Raw genomic sequence first — 20,115 nt, 5'->3', positions numbered from 1 at the left:
AGCAGGCGCCTGAGTGACGTCATCAAGGTGTCACCGCCCCCTCGCTGAAGGCTTTAGGTGTCTATGGAAAGTCTGTCACACAGCAATCCGGCAATAAAAGATTAACCCCCTACACAGCACAAGGCGTGCTCTTCCGGTGCCGCCGATCTCCCTTACTTTTCCTTTGTGGGCGCCTCTCCCACCGCCTCGGCCCGGCTCCCCGTCCCAGTTTGCTTAGGCGGCGCTTCGGGCAGCCTCACGCCGCGGCGAGGGGCGGGGCGAGCTAGGGCGGGGCGGGGTCCTGGCTGGGCGGTGTCGCGCTCGGGGGCCGCGCCGGGTCGCGTTTCTCTCTAGTGCCCGAGGCGGCTCCGTTTCGGAGAGCCCTTCGCCAGCTCCACGGGGACGTCTGTGCACGGATGGACCCGCCCGGACCCGGCGGGAAGCGGCCTGGCAGGCGGCGGCCCCGGCGGCGTCAGCAGAGGGAGGACAGGGCCGAGGCCGCGGGTCCCTGAAGCGCGCGGGCCCATAGGGCCCGGCGTTGGCACCATGATGCCGGGCGAGACCCACTCGGCGGCGCCCGGGACGGCGGCGGACCTCTCGCGGTGTCAGGGCTGCGCCTCCTTGCAGCAGGTGCGGCGCCTTCCCGGGCCGAGGGCGCGGAGGAGCTCAGTCGGCCGGCCAGGGCGCGGGGTTGGGGGTCCGGCCGCGCGGGCTGCGCCCCCGCGCGCTGCTCCCATTCCGCGGCGGAAGCTCCCCCTCCTCCCCTTCCTGCTCCCCTTTCTACTGCAATTGTTTGGGGGAACCGCCTCCTTTGCTTTATTTAGGCTTGCAACCCAGGACTCATTTGCAGGGATGCGGTGGTGGTGGGGGGCGGAGTGAGCGAGATTTGGAGGGCCCCTTCCTTCACTTAGCGAGTCTCAGGGCTGGTCTCCAGGGCTGACTTTGAAGTTGACGAGTGACGGGTGAAATGCAGAGGGAAGGTATCTCTCTGAGGAGTAAGATCTTCGATTGCCAAGCTCATTCTGAAATATTTTTTGCCTGGAGGCGCGACGTGCGGGTTGGCTGGGAGGGTCATTAATTAAAGGCTTGCAGTTACTGGAAGTTTCTAACCGCAGAATGGACTGTTCTGTACAGTGACAAAAGATGCGTTACTAGTGTCTGGCTCCCAAGTCTTGTGAGGTAGTGGGAATAGTCCCAGGTACTTGTTTCCAACTAGACCCTCTTCGCTGTCTGACATCGGGAGTCTCTTAACTTCTAGGGTTAGTGCCTTTAATGGCAAAATGGGACACCGCCCTACCTCCTAGATTGAAATAAATTATCACCCTTTCTACTTAGTGTTCTAGGCACCAGGGTCACAGTGGTGAACAAAAAGTAGATGATCTATTCTTAAAAGGAAGACGTGTGCAAGTAAGACTTTAGAAGGTTCTAAGTATTCTGAAGAAAATGAGTTGGGATGGTGGTCTTGTGTCTTGGTTGGGTTGGTAGGCAGGATGGTTTTGGGAAGGTGAGGTTGGGAGATCTGAAGGTTGAGCAGAAGAGGTATGGGAGGAACGTCCTCCGTGGAGGGATCAGCAGGTGGGGACGTTGTGAGGTGAGAAGGAGCAGGGTGTCTTTGAGCAGCAGAACAGTGTCAGGTTGGCACGAGCACTTTTCGGAGGGGAGAGTGGCTGCGGAGAGGAGACCAGAAAGGAATGTAGGCCATAGTCCACCAAGATAAAGATTTTTTTTTTTTAAGTGCATTATCTGTGCACTGATCCCAAACATTTTAAGTGTTGGGAACAGGGGAGAGAGAAAGGGATCATGCACTGGCATTCTGGATGGGAGGAAAACTGAGAGTTAAATCGTTGTCTGAGTTGAGCTGCACTGTATAGGCATGTATAAACGTGCTTTTATTTTTTTTCTCTCAAAACCCCAGGAGCGTGAATGAAGTTCTCTTGAATCTTTAATAAATTATATTTATTCTTTGTGCCAGTTTCATCCAACAAGTATTTATAAGTCACATGCTGTGTTGTAGGCAGTGTGATTATAGCAGCAGGAAAAAGAGATCCTTGATCTCTTGGAGCTTCCATTCTGGGGGCGGGGGGGGGGACAGATTAAACAAGATACATGAAAAGATAATATGGTAGAGAAAACTTAAGCAGAGAAGGTGGAAAGGACAGATGGGCGAGGAAGGGGCTACTGGCTGGTGGAATTTAGGTAGGAAGTCCTGGGAAGGCCTTTCTGAGAAGGTTCTATTCGAGTAAAGGGAGTGAGAGGATAAGCTCTGGAGATACTTCAGGAGGAGAGTGGCTCATACAGTGGAAAGATGAGGTGTGGAGACCTGACAGGGGCTTGCTTGATGTGCTTGGGAAGAGAAGGCGGCCAGTGTAGCTGGTGTGGAGTGAATGTAGATGTCTTAGTCTGTTCTGGGCTGCTATAACAAAATACCATAGACTGGGTGGCTTATAAGCAATGGGAATTTATTCCTTGTAGTTCTGTCAACTGGGAGGTCTGAGATCCATGAGGCACAGGCAGATTTGGTGTCTGAGGAGGGCTGGATTCCTAGTTTGTGGCCGTTTTCTTGCCCTGGTTGGTCATCTAACGGAAGCGGGAAGCGAGTTTTCTGTGGTCTTGTGAAAGGGCTCTAATCCCATTCACAGGGGTCTGCCTTCATGACCTAATCACTTCCCAAAGGTGTCACTTGGGGATTAGGTGAAAACATACAAATTTGGGGAGGGGGGCACAAAAACAGTTTATAGCAGTCAGGAAGTCTGATGACTTCAGAAAAAGAAGGGTCTGATTCTGTGCGCCCTTAGAGACTATTGCAAGGATTTTACTCAGAACAGTGAGTGTCGGAGGCTTCTGTGCAGGAGAGCAGCTGGTGTGAGTTAGGCTAGGTTGTGGATCTGGTAGAAACCTGGTCTGCCCATTGTAGTCCTCATCTCGGCTAAAAGTAGCACCTGGCTGGAAACTAGGTGTCATCCTTGGTTCCTGTCTTTCTCTCACATCCTGACTCTTGCCTTCATGATCCACCCCCTCCTCACTGGTCCCCACCGCTTACAGCCCTGTGTGAACCTCTGTGCTCTCTGGCCTAGAGATTCTGGCTCCAGCCTTCCGAGAACTCCCCCTCTTCCAGCCTTGCTGCATTCCGACTAGTGGTTCTCAGAGCAGCAAGAAGAGGAATCCCATTAAATCCTTCAGTCCCAGGGTCTGCAGACTTGCAAAGGGCAAAATCCTCAAGATGAAGGGCTTGTGGTCTGTTTCACAGGTCTACCCATTGTAGGGTACAAGCAGCACAGACAGCAGGAAAAGGATGGGCCTGGCTGGCCACCAGGAGAACTGGATTTACAAAAGCAGGGCCTGAATTTGCAGACCTCTTCCCTAGGTCAGGACACTCCACTGCATTTGGGTTTTTACCTGGAATCTCGTTAGGGGAAGAGGATGATTAGTTACTTGTAGAGTCTCGAACCAGTCTTTAATTTTGCAAAGGAAGGCTGGAAAAATAGGTTCGTGGCAGATTATTGAAAATCTTGAACGGTAACCACCTTCAAGTTTTATACTTGTTCTTGTCAGTGTTGTGGAGTACGGAGCACAATTACCGCATAAGAGCGCTGTTTTGGGTAAAGATAGTGGGTGGCGGTGTACGGAGTGGATCGGAGGGGGTGCAGCTAGCTGTGGAACGTTATTTTACTAATGCACACTAGTGATAACAAAAGCCTGGGTGAATTGAAGCTTCACAGGAATGGGAATAAAGCAAAAGGGCCTCAGTATGAGAAACTACAAAGAATAGACGGCTTTCAGGTCTGGGGAATAAAAGATCCAGATATTAAAGCCTAAGTGACTGAGCACTGTTAGAGGGAAGAGAAGTAGAAACCGAGACGGAAGAGGTGTTGGACATGCGGGATCGAAGTTCTGGAAGGAGGTCAGTATTGGGAATGTTCATCTGCTTTCATATTTGTCGTTTGTGGAGCACAGGGCCTCCAGAGCACCCGATGGCCTGCTGAGAAGCTAGAGCAGAGGCCTGGGTAGGTTGGTGTGGAGTTCCTTGTAAGAATTTTTTGGGGGAGAGATGGTGTTAGAAGAATGGGGGAGCACGTTCTGTCACTTAAAGAGATTTTGAGAACCTTTGTGGCACGTCCTGAGACAAGGTGCTGTCCTCAGGAATCCGTGCTGGCTGCTGCTGGAAGGCGGTGTGGAGTGGTGAGAAGAGGAAACAGAGTTAGGAAAACAAGAAGCACCTAGGAAATGAGGGTGGGAGAGATCCAGAACAGAGCAGGTGGGGATCAGTCAGGATACAGCACCTCAGGAGAGGCTGCCAGGTACCCTACTTGAGGGACACTTGTGTCAGAGAGGCCAGTGGGTGCCCTGCACAGAGAAGGTCGCCCGCTGGATGGTTTCGCGCACCTGGCCAGAAACGGGCAGGCTGCAGGCGTTGCCCCACTGGAGGCATCGCGGCCACGCTGGGCTTGTTCTGAACCACAGCGGGAAGCTGGCTGTCTCTCCTGAGTGGAGCAGTCCTTCCTCTTGCTGGAAATCTTCCTCCCTGCCCTCTTGCATCAGTGTTGACAAATAGACGCCCTTGCTGTGATTGTCACTCCATTCGAAAGTGTGTGGATTAACCACCTGTTAGGTATCCTTTGTTTGTAGTCCCGCAGCTCCCCTCTTGTCTGTGGTTGCCCTCGGTGGTGGTGATGGTTGGTCACTGAGCTCCAGCCCAGGGTCCCTACGGGTTGCTGGACTTGAGTAGTCACATCGGAGCAGTGTGGGTCCTTCCTGTGGTGATGGTGTGCACTTAGACACTTCTCAGGATGAGTTGTTTTCAGTCCTGGGGCACAAGTTCCTCTCTCCTGGTGGAGTAGAGGCCCCTCTTCAGGAGTTTCATTCACTGCAGAGCAAAACAGTTTAACCCTTGGGAATCCCGGTGAGAGTTCAGAGCTTGTGGTTATACTTTTGAGCTCATGCCACTACAGTAGATTCAGAATAGATGGCGTTTGGCTGCCCTCAGTGCAGATTTGAGTCTGTTATTTATATAATTTTGTGTTGGACTCCCACTGATAGTTGCCAGTGGTTTGGACTTCATTGTTTGGAACCTGAACCATGATTTCTCTTAGACATACTGATTTGTAAATGATTATGTTGCAAAGAAGGCTGAAAAATTGTAATTCATTCAGTGAGCAGACATTCCTTGAGCATCACTGGGTCTAGGATGCCATGCCTTGTTTTGGAATACAATCATGAACATAAGCGGCTTTGCGTCTCGTGTTCTAATTGGGGTGACAGATGGTGAGAAAGCCACCACAGGAGTATATTAATAAGTACCATGATGGGGGGCACACAGAGGACCCTGGGAGCACCTAGAAGGGATAGGGGAAGGCTTCCTGGAGGAGGTGAATCTGAATTGAGGTCTCTCCGAAGGATGATTCTTAGTTGAGTAAGAGGAAGAGATGGAGGGTGTGTGTTGTGGACAGGGGCGCCATGTACAGAGACCGGGGTGGGAGAAGGTAGTTTGTGAAGGATGAAGCATGACGTGTGAGGTCAGGGCAGCTGAAGACCAGGTGCGTGAGGCTGGGGTCTGCCTTCCCAGGAAGCAGAGCCTCTCGGCTTGTTTGGTGGGGAAGTTCCTGGAGTGGAGTTCCTACCTTCCTGCCTTGTTCCAGTCCATTCTGTGCCAGAGGACATAACATGGGGTCCTTGCTCACTGCTCAGGAGACACAGCTCTGATGCAGATCCGTGTAGACTTACATAAGAGCAATGAATAAAAAGTTAACAAGTAGGAGGAGGAAATGTCACGTATCAGAGCGGATTCAAGCTGAACAGTGAGCCAGATCACCCCCAGCAGAGAAATTAATGGGATTAGTGTGATTTTTAAGAATAATTTCATTTGAAATAACTTAGAACTTACAAGAAAATCACCATAATAGTACCAAAAACTCTGGTATTCTCTTCACCCCATTCACCAGGTGTTCAGATGTTTCCTCCTTTGCTTCGTCAGTGGTACACACACACACACACACACACACACACACACACACACACACTCACTCTCCCTGTGCCCCTCGCACTGCAGGGTGTGTTTCCCTGCAGTCAGCACTTTGACAGAGGGAGCCCACAGCCCTCCAGTCTGGACATTAGCATATTGGTGCAGCTGCTCCAACCCCTCCTTTGGAATTTTTTTGCAGGCCCAGGAATCCCCTGCCTTGCTGGTTCCAGGTTCCATTGGGGACGTGTGTCCTAGAGCACTGTTAGGTCTCTCCAGCCTCCTCCCATTGAGTCTCTGGCTTTCGTGTGCCTGAAAGCTTAAAGAGCACAACCTTGTGTTCTCATTGGCAAGGTCTGGAGACACTGGGAGGTCACACTGTATCAGGGATCCCCACACCCACTCCCAGCATCAGTGTCGTCCTCCTCACCAGGTGGCTTATTATAGTGAGAGCATACAAAGCAAAATCTGCCAGGAGGAGAGGCCATGGGGTGGGGCCCAGGGAAGCCCCTTGAGGGGTGTCGACTCACTGAAGCTCTCCAGCGGTGCACTGTGACATGGCCCAGAGTGCCTACCATACCCAGACTCCAGGCTCCCAGAAGGAAAGCAGGTTTCAGCATAAAGCACATTGTGCAGTTAAGCACAGGGAGCCACTCTTAGCGTTGAAAGAATGGTGGGAAACTTCTAGAAATCCAAGTTCCCAGACACCACCAAGGGCCCACCTTGCTAGCAGGCCTTTCCAGGGACAGCATCTCAGATCTGCCATGTTAAGTCTTCAGGTACTCCTTGGCGGTTGGGGGAGTACTCTGGCCCCCTAGTGAGTAGAGACCAGAGATGCTGCTGAACATTTGCACGCTACACAGGACAGCCACCACAAACGAGAATTTTCCCTGCAGTGTTAGTGTTGAAGTTGACTTTGGCAATGTACTTGTCCCATTGTCACCTGTACTTATCTGCTGCATATCTACACATTGTACTGACTCATTTAGTGTTGCCATTTTCCCAAAGGCGCAGGCATCCCCTCTCTCCACATCCGCCCCACTAGTCCTGGCTTTGGCCTTGGCCCCGGTTCTCCTGTTGCCCTGCTGCCCCCTCCTGGGTGCTCAGCTGCTGTGCCGATTCCACTTCTCTGAGAAGGGAGGGAAGATAAGCACAGACTGGATTTCTTTTCTTTTCCTCAAGTGCTAAATGTTCACAGTGACATTCCGGAGGATACTGTGTGGGTAAAATTAAAACAGTATGCTTTGGAAAAGGAGTAAATGGGGAATAAAAAGTATGAGTAATAGAACGTGCTGCTCTGGGAATTAATGAACAATTATAAAGTATAGCTTGAGGGACTAAGGCAGAAGCCAGAGAAGGAAGAAAGATGGTGGTTAGGGGAGAGGACTGGGAGGAAGCCTGAGCATTGCAGTAGGCATTGCAGTGGGAGTTCCAGAAGAGCCAGGCCGCTGGGAGAGACAGTCATCAGGGCAAGCACGTCACTTGGAGCTCTCCTGGAGAGGCTCACCCTGCACCTTGTGTCCTCCCAGAGGCTGGACGGTGGCGTGGGGGGGGGTGCAGTGTACCCCCATAAACTCACATAGGCCGCTGAGACCCAGCCTGCTGCACACTCATGCTTCCGAGATCTGTTAGACAGGGCTGCAACCGCCGGAAGCAGCGTTTGGACCAGATTGGAGAAAAACAAGAGACTGTGTTAGGGTGCTGCGGTATCTGCCTGAATTTGAGCTCTGAGAAAAAAGTCAGGGCCTGAGAATGCTGTAGGACGCTGAGACTTTGTCCTTAGTATCTGGCTTTTCCTGTGTAATGCTGTTTTGTGGTCTGAAATTCTTCTCTTTATTGAATGTATGTGAACGCAGTTTAGAGAGGTAGCTAGATGTACACCACCTCTTAAGCCAGCCTGCAGCCCCCAGCCACACGTCTCCTCTCCCACTTTTAATTGCACTTTTTTTTTTTTTTTTAAGATTTGTTATTCATTTGTCAGAGAGAGAGCATGAGCAGGGGGAGGGGCAGAGGGAGAGGGAGCCCAATGCAGGGCTTGATCCCAGGATCCTGGGATCATGACCTGAGCTGAAGGCAGACGCTTCACCGACGGAGCCTGCCAGGTGTCCCCGCACTGTGTTTTGTGATGAACTTCAGTATCGTTAAATAATAGACTTGTATTGCTACTTCTTGTATTTCAGTGTAGGGGATATTATTCGATTTCTGCTTTTGGAAGGTGCAGACTGAGCTGCCCTTCCACTCTGCACCCCACCTGCCTAAGCAACCCTCCCGCTGCTCCCCCAGTCTTCTCATAGGATTTTGGTTAAGTCACTATTCAGAGTGGACGTTGTTACGACTCTATGTTATTCAGAACTGTACACTGGAGTAAATTATGATTATTTTCCCTTTCCCGTGTGTACTCTTGTTTCCTCTGATGAATGATGATATCCTTAATTCAGCTCCCTCATCTTGAAAATGTTAAGAACTATTTACTGTATGCCAGAGACTGGGTGAAACCCTTTCTGTGGTTTATCCTATTTACTCCTGATAGCTGGCCAGCTCTGCCCCTCCCAGTGTTTCAGTCTCCTTATCTGTAGAATTGGAAAGGGTACCAAGGCAGGGGGAGGCTGAACAAATTTACCCAAGGTTCATTCAGCCAGAAAGAGGTGGGACAGGAGTTTGAATCCAGCTGTGTGTGACTCTAGAGTCAGGTTTCTGGAATGTTTCTTGCGTAGTACTTAACGTTACAGAACGGCATCTGGATGCAAGGTGGAGAAGATGAGGCCCACTAGCAAGGAACTGGAAAGAGGATGGAGGAAAAAAAGAAGAACCACTTGTATTTTAAAAACCATAATTTAAATGTGTGGTGAACACCAAGTACATTTACTTGGGTTTCTCTGCCAGTTAGGTGGAAATGTGCTCTTAATGCTTTCACTCCGCCAGATATTCCATCGCTTTCTTCTTAAGGGAAAAAATCCCCCCACTGGAGCCTTTGGATCTGCTCTGCTCTGGGGCGCGGCTGCCTTCCTGGGTTCCCATCGCCTCTGCCTTGGGTGCCACGTCATCTTGTCTGGGTTTACTCCATGATTTTGGTGGATCGTGTTCACATCCTTCAGTACCTCCCTAAAAAAGGATGTCTGGGAAGTAAATTTGTAGAAATTCTGCAGATTTGAAAATGTGTATTTTACCATCTCAGTCGATTGGTAGCTTGTACAGAATTTTACCATGGAATTCACTTTCTTTCAGAATTTCGAAGATTTGCTTTTTTTAGGTCTCTAGATTGTTGTTGAAGGCCAAAGCCATTCTGATTCCACATTCTTTGTATATGACTTGTTTGGTTTTATTTTTCTCTTGGGATTCCTATAGGGTCTCTGCTTGTCTCTGATGCTCTGAAATTTGGTGCTGATGTTCCATGGTTTGGATTCTGTTTCTGTTTATGTGCGGGGACCTTTCAGTTTGGTAACTTCTGGCTTCAGTTCTGAGATTTCTTGAATATCACAGTTTCTTTGACTGTCTCTCTTTTCTGTTACTTTCTGTCTGAAACTCTTATTGTTGGCTATCTGGGATCTCGCACTGATGCTGCAGTTGTTTTTATTTGTCTTTGTTCTTTCTCATGTCTGTGTTTTGTGTTATTTGGGGGAACTTTTTTTTTTCAATTTTATCATCAAATCTTTTGAGGCTTTTATTTTGCTTCCCTGTTTTTAATTCAGTTCTGACAGTTTTATTGAGATACAATTCACATACCATAAAGCATCCTTTTTATGTGTACGATTTAGTGGGTTTTAGTTCAGTTACAGTTATGCAACTGTGTCGCCACTTCATAATTGTAAGACACGACACTTTCATCTCTGTGCCCCCCAGCCCTGTGCCCCGGCCAAGAACCCTCTTAGGCATTAGCAGTCATTCCCTGTCTCCCTTACCCCCAGTCCCTGGCAACCTCTAATCTGTTTTCTGTCTCTGGATTTGCCTGTTATGGACATGAATCCTGTGACTAGACTCGTACAACATGTAGTCTTTTGTGACCAGTCCCTTGCATGTAGCGCAACGCTTCCAAGGTTTATCCCTGTCGCGGGTGTCATTTGTTTTCATTGCCAAGTAATCACGTGGTATGACTGGGTGACATCTCATTTCTCCCTTCATCATTTGACGCACATTTAGCTTATTTCTACTTTTTGGCTAGCGTGGATAATGCTTTAAGTCACAGTGTTCAAGTTTGGGATGGGTATGTGTTTTCAGTTCTCCTGGGCATAGACCTCGGAGTGGAATTGCTGGATGACGTGGGAAACTGTGTGGAACATTCGGAGGAGTCACCAGACTGCTGTGTGCTGCGGCTGCTTCACGTCCTTCCTACTCCAGCGCGGAGTCCAGGGCTCCTGTGTGTCTGTGTCCTCACTGACGCTTGTAGTCGTCTTCCGTTTTGGTTTTGGCCATCCTAGGGGGTGTGGATGTTTTTAATTTTTAAGAGCTTTTAAAAAGATTTTCTAGGAACTCTGTATATTCCTTTCAATAATGTTGTTTCATGAATATAACATTTATCTCTGATCATACTAATCTTTGAAGTTTTCTTCTCAGTTTTTGTTTACTCCAAGTTGCTTTGTCTTGTTTTGGTCTCACTTTCATGTTACAGATTTCTCTCTGATGTGTGGAAATCCATGATTGTTCCTATTAAAACTGTTGGCTAATATGTTGGCTGGAAATGCTGAGTGTGTGGGGCTTCTGGACCCTGAGCTTCATCACAGAAGGTCTGGTGGGCCATTTATTTGAAGGATATCTCATGCCAGTGCTGCTTAGATATTCTCAGAGAAAGAGCTTTCAGTCCCTTGCCTGGAGGGCAAAGGATTGGCCGCCACTGTCTGGGAGCTTAATGGGGACAAGCAGGTGGTCAGTGTCAGGTCAGTGTGCAGTAGGGGTGCTTCGTCCCTTTGTTCTGGCAGTGTTCACAGTGTCCCAGGCAGAGAATTCTTCAAACAGCAAATCTTTTGCTGGACGGTGGCATGGCAGAGAGGTAGGAATTTGAGGATTTAATGCTTATAAGAAAGCTTGCCACTAGTTCTATTAGTGTTGCCACCTCCCTCCTGTCTAAGAGCACCCCTGTGTCACGGACTCTCCCCCCTCCCCACCTCTACCGCTGTCTGCTTTCTTGAGCCTGGTAAGTCAGTATTCTTGAATCTGCTTTCCAGTTTCCTTTTGTCTTTTATTGTGATCTCATCTTTGTGGGTTTTGCCTTTGGGGAAAAAAGTTCCTTGGCTTTAGTTTTAGTTGGCTTTTAGGGAGAGAGTAAACCAAGTGGATTATTTACCCTCTGTGCCGAGAAATCTCTTGTTACGTGAAATTTATTTTGTATATAATGAAAGATTTTATTTGAATATGGAAAGCAAAATATACATTAAATACAAATATGGAATGGTCCACTCATAGTCCTTTTGACTTACAATGTTTAGAGTCTGTATAGAATACCAGAATGGTTAAAGATATAAAAAATAAAAGCATAAAAATACTAGAATAACATAGAGAAGAATCCTTTTATTTTAGAATCTTGGGTGGGATAGAATTTTCTAAATATATCAGGAAACCAAAACTTTTTAAAAGAGTGAGCTAGCTCTAAATATTGAAAAGTTCTGCATGCCTATGTGGTTGTATTTTAGTGATCAAGTGACAGACATGTTGTATGTATATATTTGTAACATTTAATGAAATGTTGCTGTTGCCCGAATATTGCAGTGCATAAGAAAATGCAACCACACCAGTGAGCAAACTGTGTTAAGGAGCTATTAATAAGAGAAAAACTGAATGGCAAGAGATTTCTCAATCACACTCGTAAAGAAATATAAATGGAAAAATATGGCTCTAAGATTTTCAAAGCTCATAACTATCACTAATGCTGGAAGCCTATTTGGACTTGATCCTAAGGAAAGATATTATCTCCCAGAAATGGGCAGGGACACCGATGGTGTGCTGTTGGTGGAGACAGAAGAGAACCTGAATGGCCTTCGGTGGTGAATTGGTAGACTGAGCGCATCCAAATGTTTACATATGCAGGAACATTTCTGCAAGGAGATACACAAGGAGGAATAGTGATTTTTAATTGGTGGTGGGAGTATAAGAAAACAAAGACTTTTTTTTAAAGACTTTATTTACTTATATGTGTATGTATGTATTAGCGCACGTGAGCCTTGGGGGGTGGTGGAGCAGAGGGAAAGGGACAAAGAGACTCTGAGCTGAGCATCGATGAGCATTGAGCATGACAATGGGCTCTATCCCATGACCCCAAGATGAGGATCTGAGCTGAAACCAAGAGTTGGTTGCCAACCGACTGAGCCACCCAGCACCCCAAACTAAGACTTTTTATTTATGTATTTCAGTGTGGACCTTTTTTATTTTAACTGGTATCGTGTTATGTGTCTGTGCAAAGAAGATACACAGACTACTATAAAGGGAAATATTTCTATAATGCTCCAAATCATATCTAGAAAGAGGTGTTTTGGGATAATCAGTGAAAAATAAGTTCTTAAGTATTTACTAATGTAATATGAAGATATTAAGGGAAGAAGTCACTTGAAAGGAAAAGATGTCTTTTTAAGTCTTAACATTTTGAGCAGTGTAACTAATGATGTTTTCCCTGTTGACGTGATAGCAGCAATTTAGAGCCAGATTTATAGTTGGTCTCTAAAATATAATCCTATTAAATTGATTTTTCATTGAATTTCACCCCTATTTTATAATCCTGTTCTTCCCATGTTATTTTTATTTTTTGCCTTTTTTATAATTTATGTGACTTTTTGGATGTCTTAAATCCTTTCAGAGACAATGCGGAGTGAGTTGTAGACTGATGATTACTAGTAATTAGTGAACTAAAATCACTCATATCAGATTCTCACTGATAAAGAGCACACAGAGAGTTTGCACAACCCCCGTACTGTCAGAGCGTCATCCACCTAAAAAAGATTCAGAGAGATGCAGCATGGGTTCAAGATCACACAGAGTAGGTCTGTGTTTCTATGTAACGTAAATAATATCTTTCTGTATTTCTGTGTTTATGTGAGAGTAAATGTGTTCATGTTTTACAGTAAGTCACACGTTACATAAAATATATTTAGAGTCATTCATATTACAGAAACAAGTAGCTGACTGTAGATGTTTTTTTCTTCCAGAATTTAAACGAGTATGTTGAAGCACTAATTACCTTGAAGCAGAAAATTATTAATACAGAGTGAGTATGTTTTCATGTGTTCTGTTGAACTTCGTGAACCTGACAGATAAGCCAGAGCAGGCAGTGTGTTAGGCTGTCAGTGTGTCACCTGGAGCCCGTGGGCTGTGGGTCATGGTCATCGTGGAACCCTCGTGAGCCTTGCTGCAGGCTGAAGGCTGTGGTGTTGGTCCTCAGCCCTTTACAGCAGGCCTATGGTCTCGGAGGTGATTTTTTGCTAGAGCTGTTTTCTTTTTTTTTAAAGCTGTTTTCTGTCTTCAAAGCCTTCTTAGCTTTAGGATTGGACCTCAGATTTCCTCACAGTATTTCATAGCCACGGTATGAGATTTAATTTTTCTTTTTAAAGTTCATATATCATTGCAGCACTTTTAAGGAATTGAAGGTGATGTGTGTGTATACATATTTAATTAATTAAGCATTATTTGTTGCAGGAAGCCTAGGAAGAAAGGTGCCTAGCATATTTTGAAACATGATTTTAACGGTATATTTTCTAGACCAAAAAAGTAACATCATTCTTTTCTTTGTTGCAGTAATTTATTAACAGAATATCAGAAGAAATGTGATGATATCCTTTTACTAGCTTTTTCCTTTGAGTTTTTCAATTTACTTATTTATAGTTTCTTACAAGAACTGTGGGAATTTTTGGTAATCTTTTGGAAGATAGTGTTTACAGCCTCTAAGGAAGGAACCCTTCTGAGCAGCACAGTGACCGTGAGGCTTTTCCTGTGAGTACATGTTTCGTGATGAAGACTGCTGGTCTCTGTTGTGGAGTATTGTTTTTGTCACTGATTTTGATTTTCTTAAGGTCTCCTAACTTTTTAATGGGTAGGTCTTTTTCATTTGTACTGAGCACGTGACAGGTGTTCTGCAGGCTTAGAATAAAGTAAAGCTGAGTAGGAGCCTCTGAGAATTTTTCAGGATTTCTGTACGACCTGCAGCGTAGGAATATTCAGAATGTTGGAAAAGTGACTTTTGCAAATTGGCTTTATGCTTTGTAGAGAATGACTGTATATCCATAATCATGGTGTGATTTTGTATTTACAAGACAAGTCTGGTCAGCATTTGTTCAATAACCATTCAGAGCACCTGGAGTGTTGTTGACCTCTGGTGAGATATTTTATTGGTCGGGTGAAAATAGCGTGCGTAATTGACTTTTCTGGATTTCGTGGTGAAAACACCATGAAGGAAATCTCCCATGAAATTAGCATGGGTATATTTTTAGAGATTTAGCTTAGGTCTTGGGACAGATGCTGCTCTTCAACTTTGGCAGGAACCCCAGGCCTGCGTTGATATTATTTCTGGCCTCCCTGAACTTACACGTGATCACTGATTATTTGTTTGTGTTGGTACCATCATGTCTAACTTGTGTGATTAGAGTAATAAAATCAAGGCATAAGACTTAGATTTATTTTTAGTTCTGAATTTTTACATTAAAAAATGTAGGTCAGTGAAAATCCCCCCTCGTGCTTCATTTGTTTAAACTCTCAGTCTGTTTAACTATAAATGTATATTATCACAAGAGTAGTATCTTTGATTATGAAACCTGTACAGAAACAGTTATTACAAGTACTTTTAATTAGCTAAATAGGAAATAGGTAGCCAATTAATTCCAGTATTAGGAAAATATACTTTCATTATATCCTTTTTAGCATAAACTTTTTGAGGTAGTTAAGCATGTAATCTAGCAGGGAAATTGATTTGCTTTTCAAAAATTTATAAGATTTTTAAATCAAAATTATTAGAATAGTTTATTAAAAACTGATAAACCTTGGGATTATTCTGGAATACCCATTCAGTGATATGGTAATCAGCCCCCGCTACAAGTGAATACCGATTCCTTTTTTTTTTTAAACACTATTGATATTTGCCCCAAATACATATTTTTTGTACCTTAAGTGTGCCATTAGTTTGCTTTTCCAACCCGAGGTGCTAATGGTATATGTTTAAATGGCATTGTTATGTAACTTGATTTTTTACTTTTTTTTTTTTTTTTAGAGTTTTATTAGAGAACAGGGAGAGGAGCAGAGGGAAAGGGAGAGAGAGAATGTCAGGCAGACTCCCCGCTGAGCACTAAGCCCCAGGAGGGGGCTCCACCTCATGACCCTGAGATCACAACCTGAGCTGAAACCCAGGAGTCAGATGCTTAAGTGATGGAGCAACCCAGGCGCCCCTTGATTTCTTTCTTTTTTGTGTAATTCTGTTTTGTTAACAGTTTATTATTTCCTTTTTCAGAAGGAGAGGGTATAGTTTATTTCGTCAGGTTTTTTTGAACTTCTCTTTTTAGCAAAGACTGGTAACTTAGGGTGAATATAGTCTTTAATCTGGAGAAGTTTGTATTCTGAGGTGTGTTGTTATAGAGGCATGTTGTTAGAGACATTTGCCACCTCGTGGTCTATGCATAGAAACTTGTAGGAGTTGAAATTTAAAAGGGTAATTGTTTTGCTGTCCTGGAACATTTCACGGGCAGCGTGAGATGGGAAACAAAGTTTTACCGCATTGTGTAAATTGTAAAAGTGAGAGGTTATCTAGGTTCTATGTTTTCCCTGTGTTTCTTTTCTTGTTACTTGTTGAGTATAGTATAGTATTGGTGCATGGTTCTCATAAGTACCTAACTCTTGTTTGCTGTAATTATGCTCTGGACTATTTGAGAAATTCAGAATAGGTTGTTTGGGGATTTTATTGTTTATAGGATCCAAGGTAGTGTTCATTTGTTGAATATTGCTTTGTGTTTATTCTTGGAACTCAGTATTAATCATCGATGTAATTGAATACCTATTTTAATTTAGAGAAGTAGATATTTTGACTTTAGGTACATATTATGGTAAATAGAGTAACTTAGTAAAAATTTTTAACACCGTGTTATAAATGGACCTTGGAATATTGTTTTCTAGGAATTGTGAACTTGCCTGTATATACATTGAACAGAGATTATTACAGGTAATTTTAAAGTGAGTTTAATCTTCTGTCAAGTATCAGATAAAACTGAGAGTTTTCTTTAACAAGTTTTACAGCTGCAGTTTGCAAGAAGGTAAGTACCTGTCTTCATGGTTGTTTTGGGGTAGACATTTATCAGACTAGATTTTGAAACAGATTCAATCAAAGTGCCACACAGGATTGACCCATCATATAGAATGTGACTTTGATGGTCATAATAAAAGATTTACATCTTCCTTAGTATTAAATTACTCAAATGAATTTCGTACCAAGGTCTTAAATTACAGCCTGGTATTTGACTTTTTATTACCTTTACTGATGGCGTTGCCATTGAAATGAAGCTTATTGTTAATCAAATTGTAGTCTGGGAGAATTGAATTGTTTAATAATGTGGTTATTTTGTGTATTTTAAGCAATTTAAAATGGAGTGAAAATTTAGCAGTGTTTCATATTCTGAATACATTCATCCCCTAGAAGGCGGCAAAACATTGTTATAAACTGGATCACAAAATTGTCTGTCGTTTAATTTGGATAAATGGGGTTTGAGTTCAAGGTTGGAAAAGCCTAATTATTTGCCATATTGTCCTTTCATATATCGTCTATCAGATTGAGAATCTACTGTAATTCTCAAGTAGTTTATCATATACTTTTATTAGAAGTAGACTATAATGTCAAAGAATAAAGGGTAGTATGAAAATCATGTTGGTATAAATAGAATGCATTTAAAAAGAGAGATTCTTGTATTCCTTTTTTCTTCCAAGTTAGAAAAACTAGAATAGCAGCAGTTGATGTATTTAATAATTTGCTGTATGTACTTCCGTATAATAATGCTAATGCATCATCTATTTTTAGAGAGAATAGTACCCTGCATCACCAAGTGGAACAGATGCTTCAAAAAATTTCTCCTCTGCAGAAATGTCAGGAAGAATTGGGATCTTTAAAAGCAGAGCTGGAAGAGAAGAAGGTACCTAAAGGAATTTTCCTACAAAGCTTTATCTTCCATAAATTAAGATCTGTTTATTTACTGTCGTTGGCACGAGGGGGTATTTTATGTCTTAACAGAGGAAACAAGGGGTACTCAGGAATCACTAAGTGTATTCCCCTGACAGGACACTGAACTAGTTGATTAATGGCTTGGTCCTCACAGTAATTACTAGCTCTGTGACGCTGTGTTAGTTGCTTACATGTTTTTTGAGGTTCTGCAGAGGAACCTTCTAGCTGGGAGTTTTTAGGGCTCTATGTGTCCTGCGTTGGTTGTTTTTTCATATTGGCTTTGCTGTAAGTGTAAAATAATCTGCAAAAATTTAAACTTAAAGGTGGAGAGATCATGTTCTCTGTTTCAAAATCAGGTTGCAGTAAAACAGTTATTTAAATGCTGTAAACTTGGCAGTGCAAAAAAAATGCTGCAAATTTGCTTTTCGGTGTGAACTGTGGTTTACTCTTTTTAGGAGTCTTAGGAGAGAATTCATAGCTTTTACAGATAACATAAGTTGGAGGCCAATAAAGTTAGTCGGTTTGCATGAGACATATCATATCCAAGCTGGAACGATCATGCTTCTCAGCCTGTTCTCTGAGCTCTTTTCATGATGGCGTCTGTGCCTCTCAGTCATTGACTTGTTGCTGTTTTAGTAATGCCATGCACCGATCTGAGGTCTTATGTACTTCTGTAGAAAGTCTGTTATATATTTAACTACTTGGAGAAGGTTAAACAGAAACAACCACAACATTGAATTTTGTCTGCCTCTAATATATAACAGTCTCATCAGCCATGTCTGAGAGGATGCGTGAACACTGGAGTCAGACCTCTATGAGAAATGCTGATTAGTCACTCATTCTCTGTGACTTTGGAAAAATAAGTCAGCTTGTGGATCCTCAGACCCCTCATCTATAAAAGGGGGTAATAAAATCCATCTCAGAGCTGTGGTAGTTAAAGACTTATCGTCTGCACGTTGTAGGAGGATAAGTGCTCAGTGACAGACCCTTTCCCCTTCCACAGTGGCCTGCTCAGGATGGACCTGCTCAGTGGTGGTAGCCCATTTCCCCAGTGATTGTTAAGTGTCATGATTTGCTTTATGTTTTTGTGTAGTAGTAATGAGCTCTACAATTTCTTTAGATTTTGTTGAATTTTAACTGGTTGAGAAAAATATTGGCTATTCGGTCTTAGGAAGATTTGGATTTGCCCTAAAATTAATACATTTTAACTTGCGTAGCTTTGTTTGATGAGACTATTAATTCTTTTACATCTGTTAAGGACCTGGTTATCTCTATTAAAATGTTCCGAGAATAAACTTTGGTTTCCTGTCTAATATATGTGTTCATTTGGTTGATTTCTTACTGTTAAATGGTAAAAATTTCAATTATCAAGGTCAAAGTAAATTCTCACTGATGGTCAGTGACTTTCAGATTGACAACAGCTATCTTTTTCTTAGAGTTCTCTGAAGTTGTACCAAGATACTCACCAGGAATATGCACGTGTGAAAGAAGAATGCTTGAAAACTGATGCTCAGTAAGTCCTAAAATGACTGTGGACATACGGTTTTCATGTCTGAAAATGTCTGGTCCTTCAGTCAGTGCTCTCTCTCTCCTCTCTGTCTTTGGGTTGTGGGCTGTAACTGTGATCTTAAACTAGTTAGTCAACATTAGTCCCTGGGTCTGTCAAGTGGAAATTACACCTCCCTTGAAGGATTATAAGGCAGATTGATAAATCTTGATATATTAAAGAGCTGCACGAAGAAAGAACTCCACAGGAGTGTTTATGTCTGTACATGTGCATGGTCTGTGTATTTTCAGACATGATGGTCAGCTGCTTCCCCTGTCCTGGGACTTTAACATGTTTCCTGTGGAATGGGCGTCTTTGTTACCAGTAATAAAAAGAACTGTTTGAAAGCATCCAAGTGATTATAATCACATGATTCACAGATCTTGTGAGCTACACACACTGTAGTCTAGTGTATGTGTGACGTAATGGTACCTCAAAGACTTTCTCAGAGTTACCTGCTTTCTCTGACCCAAAAATCTATCTGAAAACTGGTGCAGCTCTCCAGCCTCTACCCTCCTGTGAAATGGAATTGTGAGCACAACCACCACGCATGCTCCCAGAAGTAACATTGCCAGTGTGGTTGCTGGACTGGTTCTAGGAAGCCACCAGGGTTCATCAGCTTGGTCTGGACATGAGGCCATTGTGGCTCAGGGATACTCCCAGACGTGGTATGTCAGAAAAACACGGATTTCATTCTAGAAATATTACACACTAGATACCGTACTGTTCTCTCTTAGCTTACTCTACCTTCAGAACAGTTGCTCATGATTTCAGTGGTTGATACACAATGCTCATCATGACTGACATTTCTTTGTTATATAAATTTTAGTAATTTAAAAAAAATGTGCCACAAATTGTGTGTGTGTGTGCATACTTTTTTTTTTTTTTTTTTTTACTATTTTAATTTCTGAAATTGTCTTATTAGGAAGAAGAAACTAGAAGCCAAGGTGAAGAAGCTGGAAGGTAATTGGCACTATTTTTGTCTAGCTAATGGAAGTCACTGGTCTTTACACAGATCATTAGTGACCGTACAGAGTTGTAGGACTTGATCGGTAGCCTGGTCATCTGGTGTTTTTGAGGGCGCACTCCGAGTGACCATGCTAAGGGCACTGTTAAGGAGAAGTTTGAGTACTCCTCTCAGTTCTTGGATAGGAATAGGAGAATGGCATGTGGCAAATCTTTGAAGTGTTGTGCACTCAAAATAATGGCAGTCTATATTTGTACCTTAAAAAGCAGCAATCAGTAAAAGGATTTAATTTTGAAAGTTGAATATTATGGGGCTTTCTCATTTTTTTCCTAAAATAAGTGGTTAGTAGAAAGAAAAGGTTACTACTTTTAGTACCAGGAACCTTGGTGTTTTTAGGTAGTGATGACATGCGGATGGTGCTTTGCCTCCGAGCGCAGGCCATTTCTCATGTAGAGTGTGAAGTAAGAATTTACATTTAGCTTGATTGGGGCATATAGAAGAGAACTTGGTGAAAGTACTTCCAGCCGTGAATTTACCTAGACTGAGGCCAGGTC

General features: G+C 43.7%; 1 protein-coding gene across 1 annotated transcript in view; it reads left to right on the top strand.

The window, feature by feature from the left end:
- The first annotated feature begins 299 nt into the window (after positions 1 to 299).
- Positions 300 to 20,115, top strand: part of LOC100467947 (little elongation complex subunit 1) — a 37,812-nt gene continuing 17,996 nt past the window's right edge. Inside the window, exons 1-7 of the mRNA XM_034657105.1 lie at positions 300 to 609; positions 13,066 to 13,124; positions 13,652 to 13,686; positions 16,131 to 16,149; positions 16,908 to 17,019; positions 18,485 to 18,561; positions 19,520 to 19,557. Of these exons, the coding sequence (XP_034512996.1) occupies positions 526 to 609; positions 13,066 to 13,124; positions 13,652 to 13,686; positions 16,131 to 16,149; positions 16,908 to 17,019; positions 18,485 to 18,561; positions 19,520 to 19,557 (424 nt within the window). The 5' untranslated portion in view covers positions 300 to 525. The remainder of the gene's footprint in view (positions 610 to 13,065; positions 13,125 to 13,651; positions 13,687 to 16,130; positions 16,150 to 16,907; positions 17,020 to 18,484; positions 18,562 to 19,519; positions 19,558 to 20,115) is intronic.

The sequence above is a fragment of the Ailuropoda melanoleuca genome, chromosome 3, assembly GCF_002007445.2.
Source record: "Ailuropoda melanoleuca isolate Jingjing chromosome 3, ASM200744v2, whole genome shotgun sequence".
NCBI lineage: Eukaryota > Metazoa > Chordata > Mammalia > Carnivora > Ursidae > Ailuropoda > Ailuropoda melanoleuca.
The sequence above is the reverse complement of the archived record's forward strand: the minus strand, read 5'-3'. Positions and strand labels throughout refer to the sequence as shown.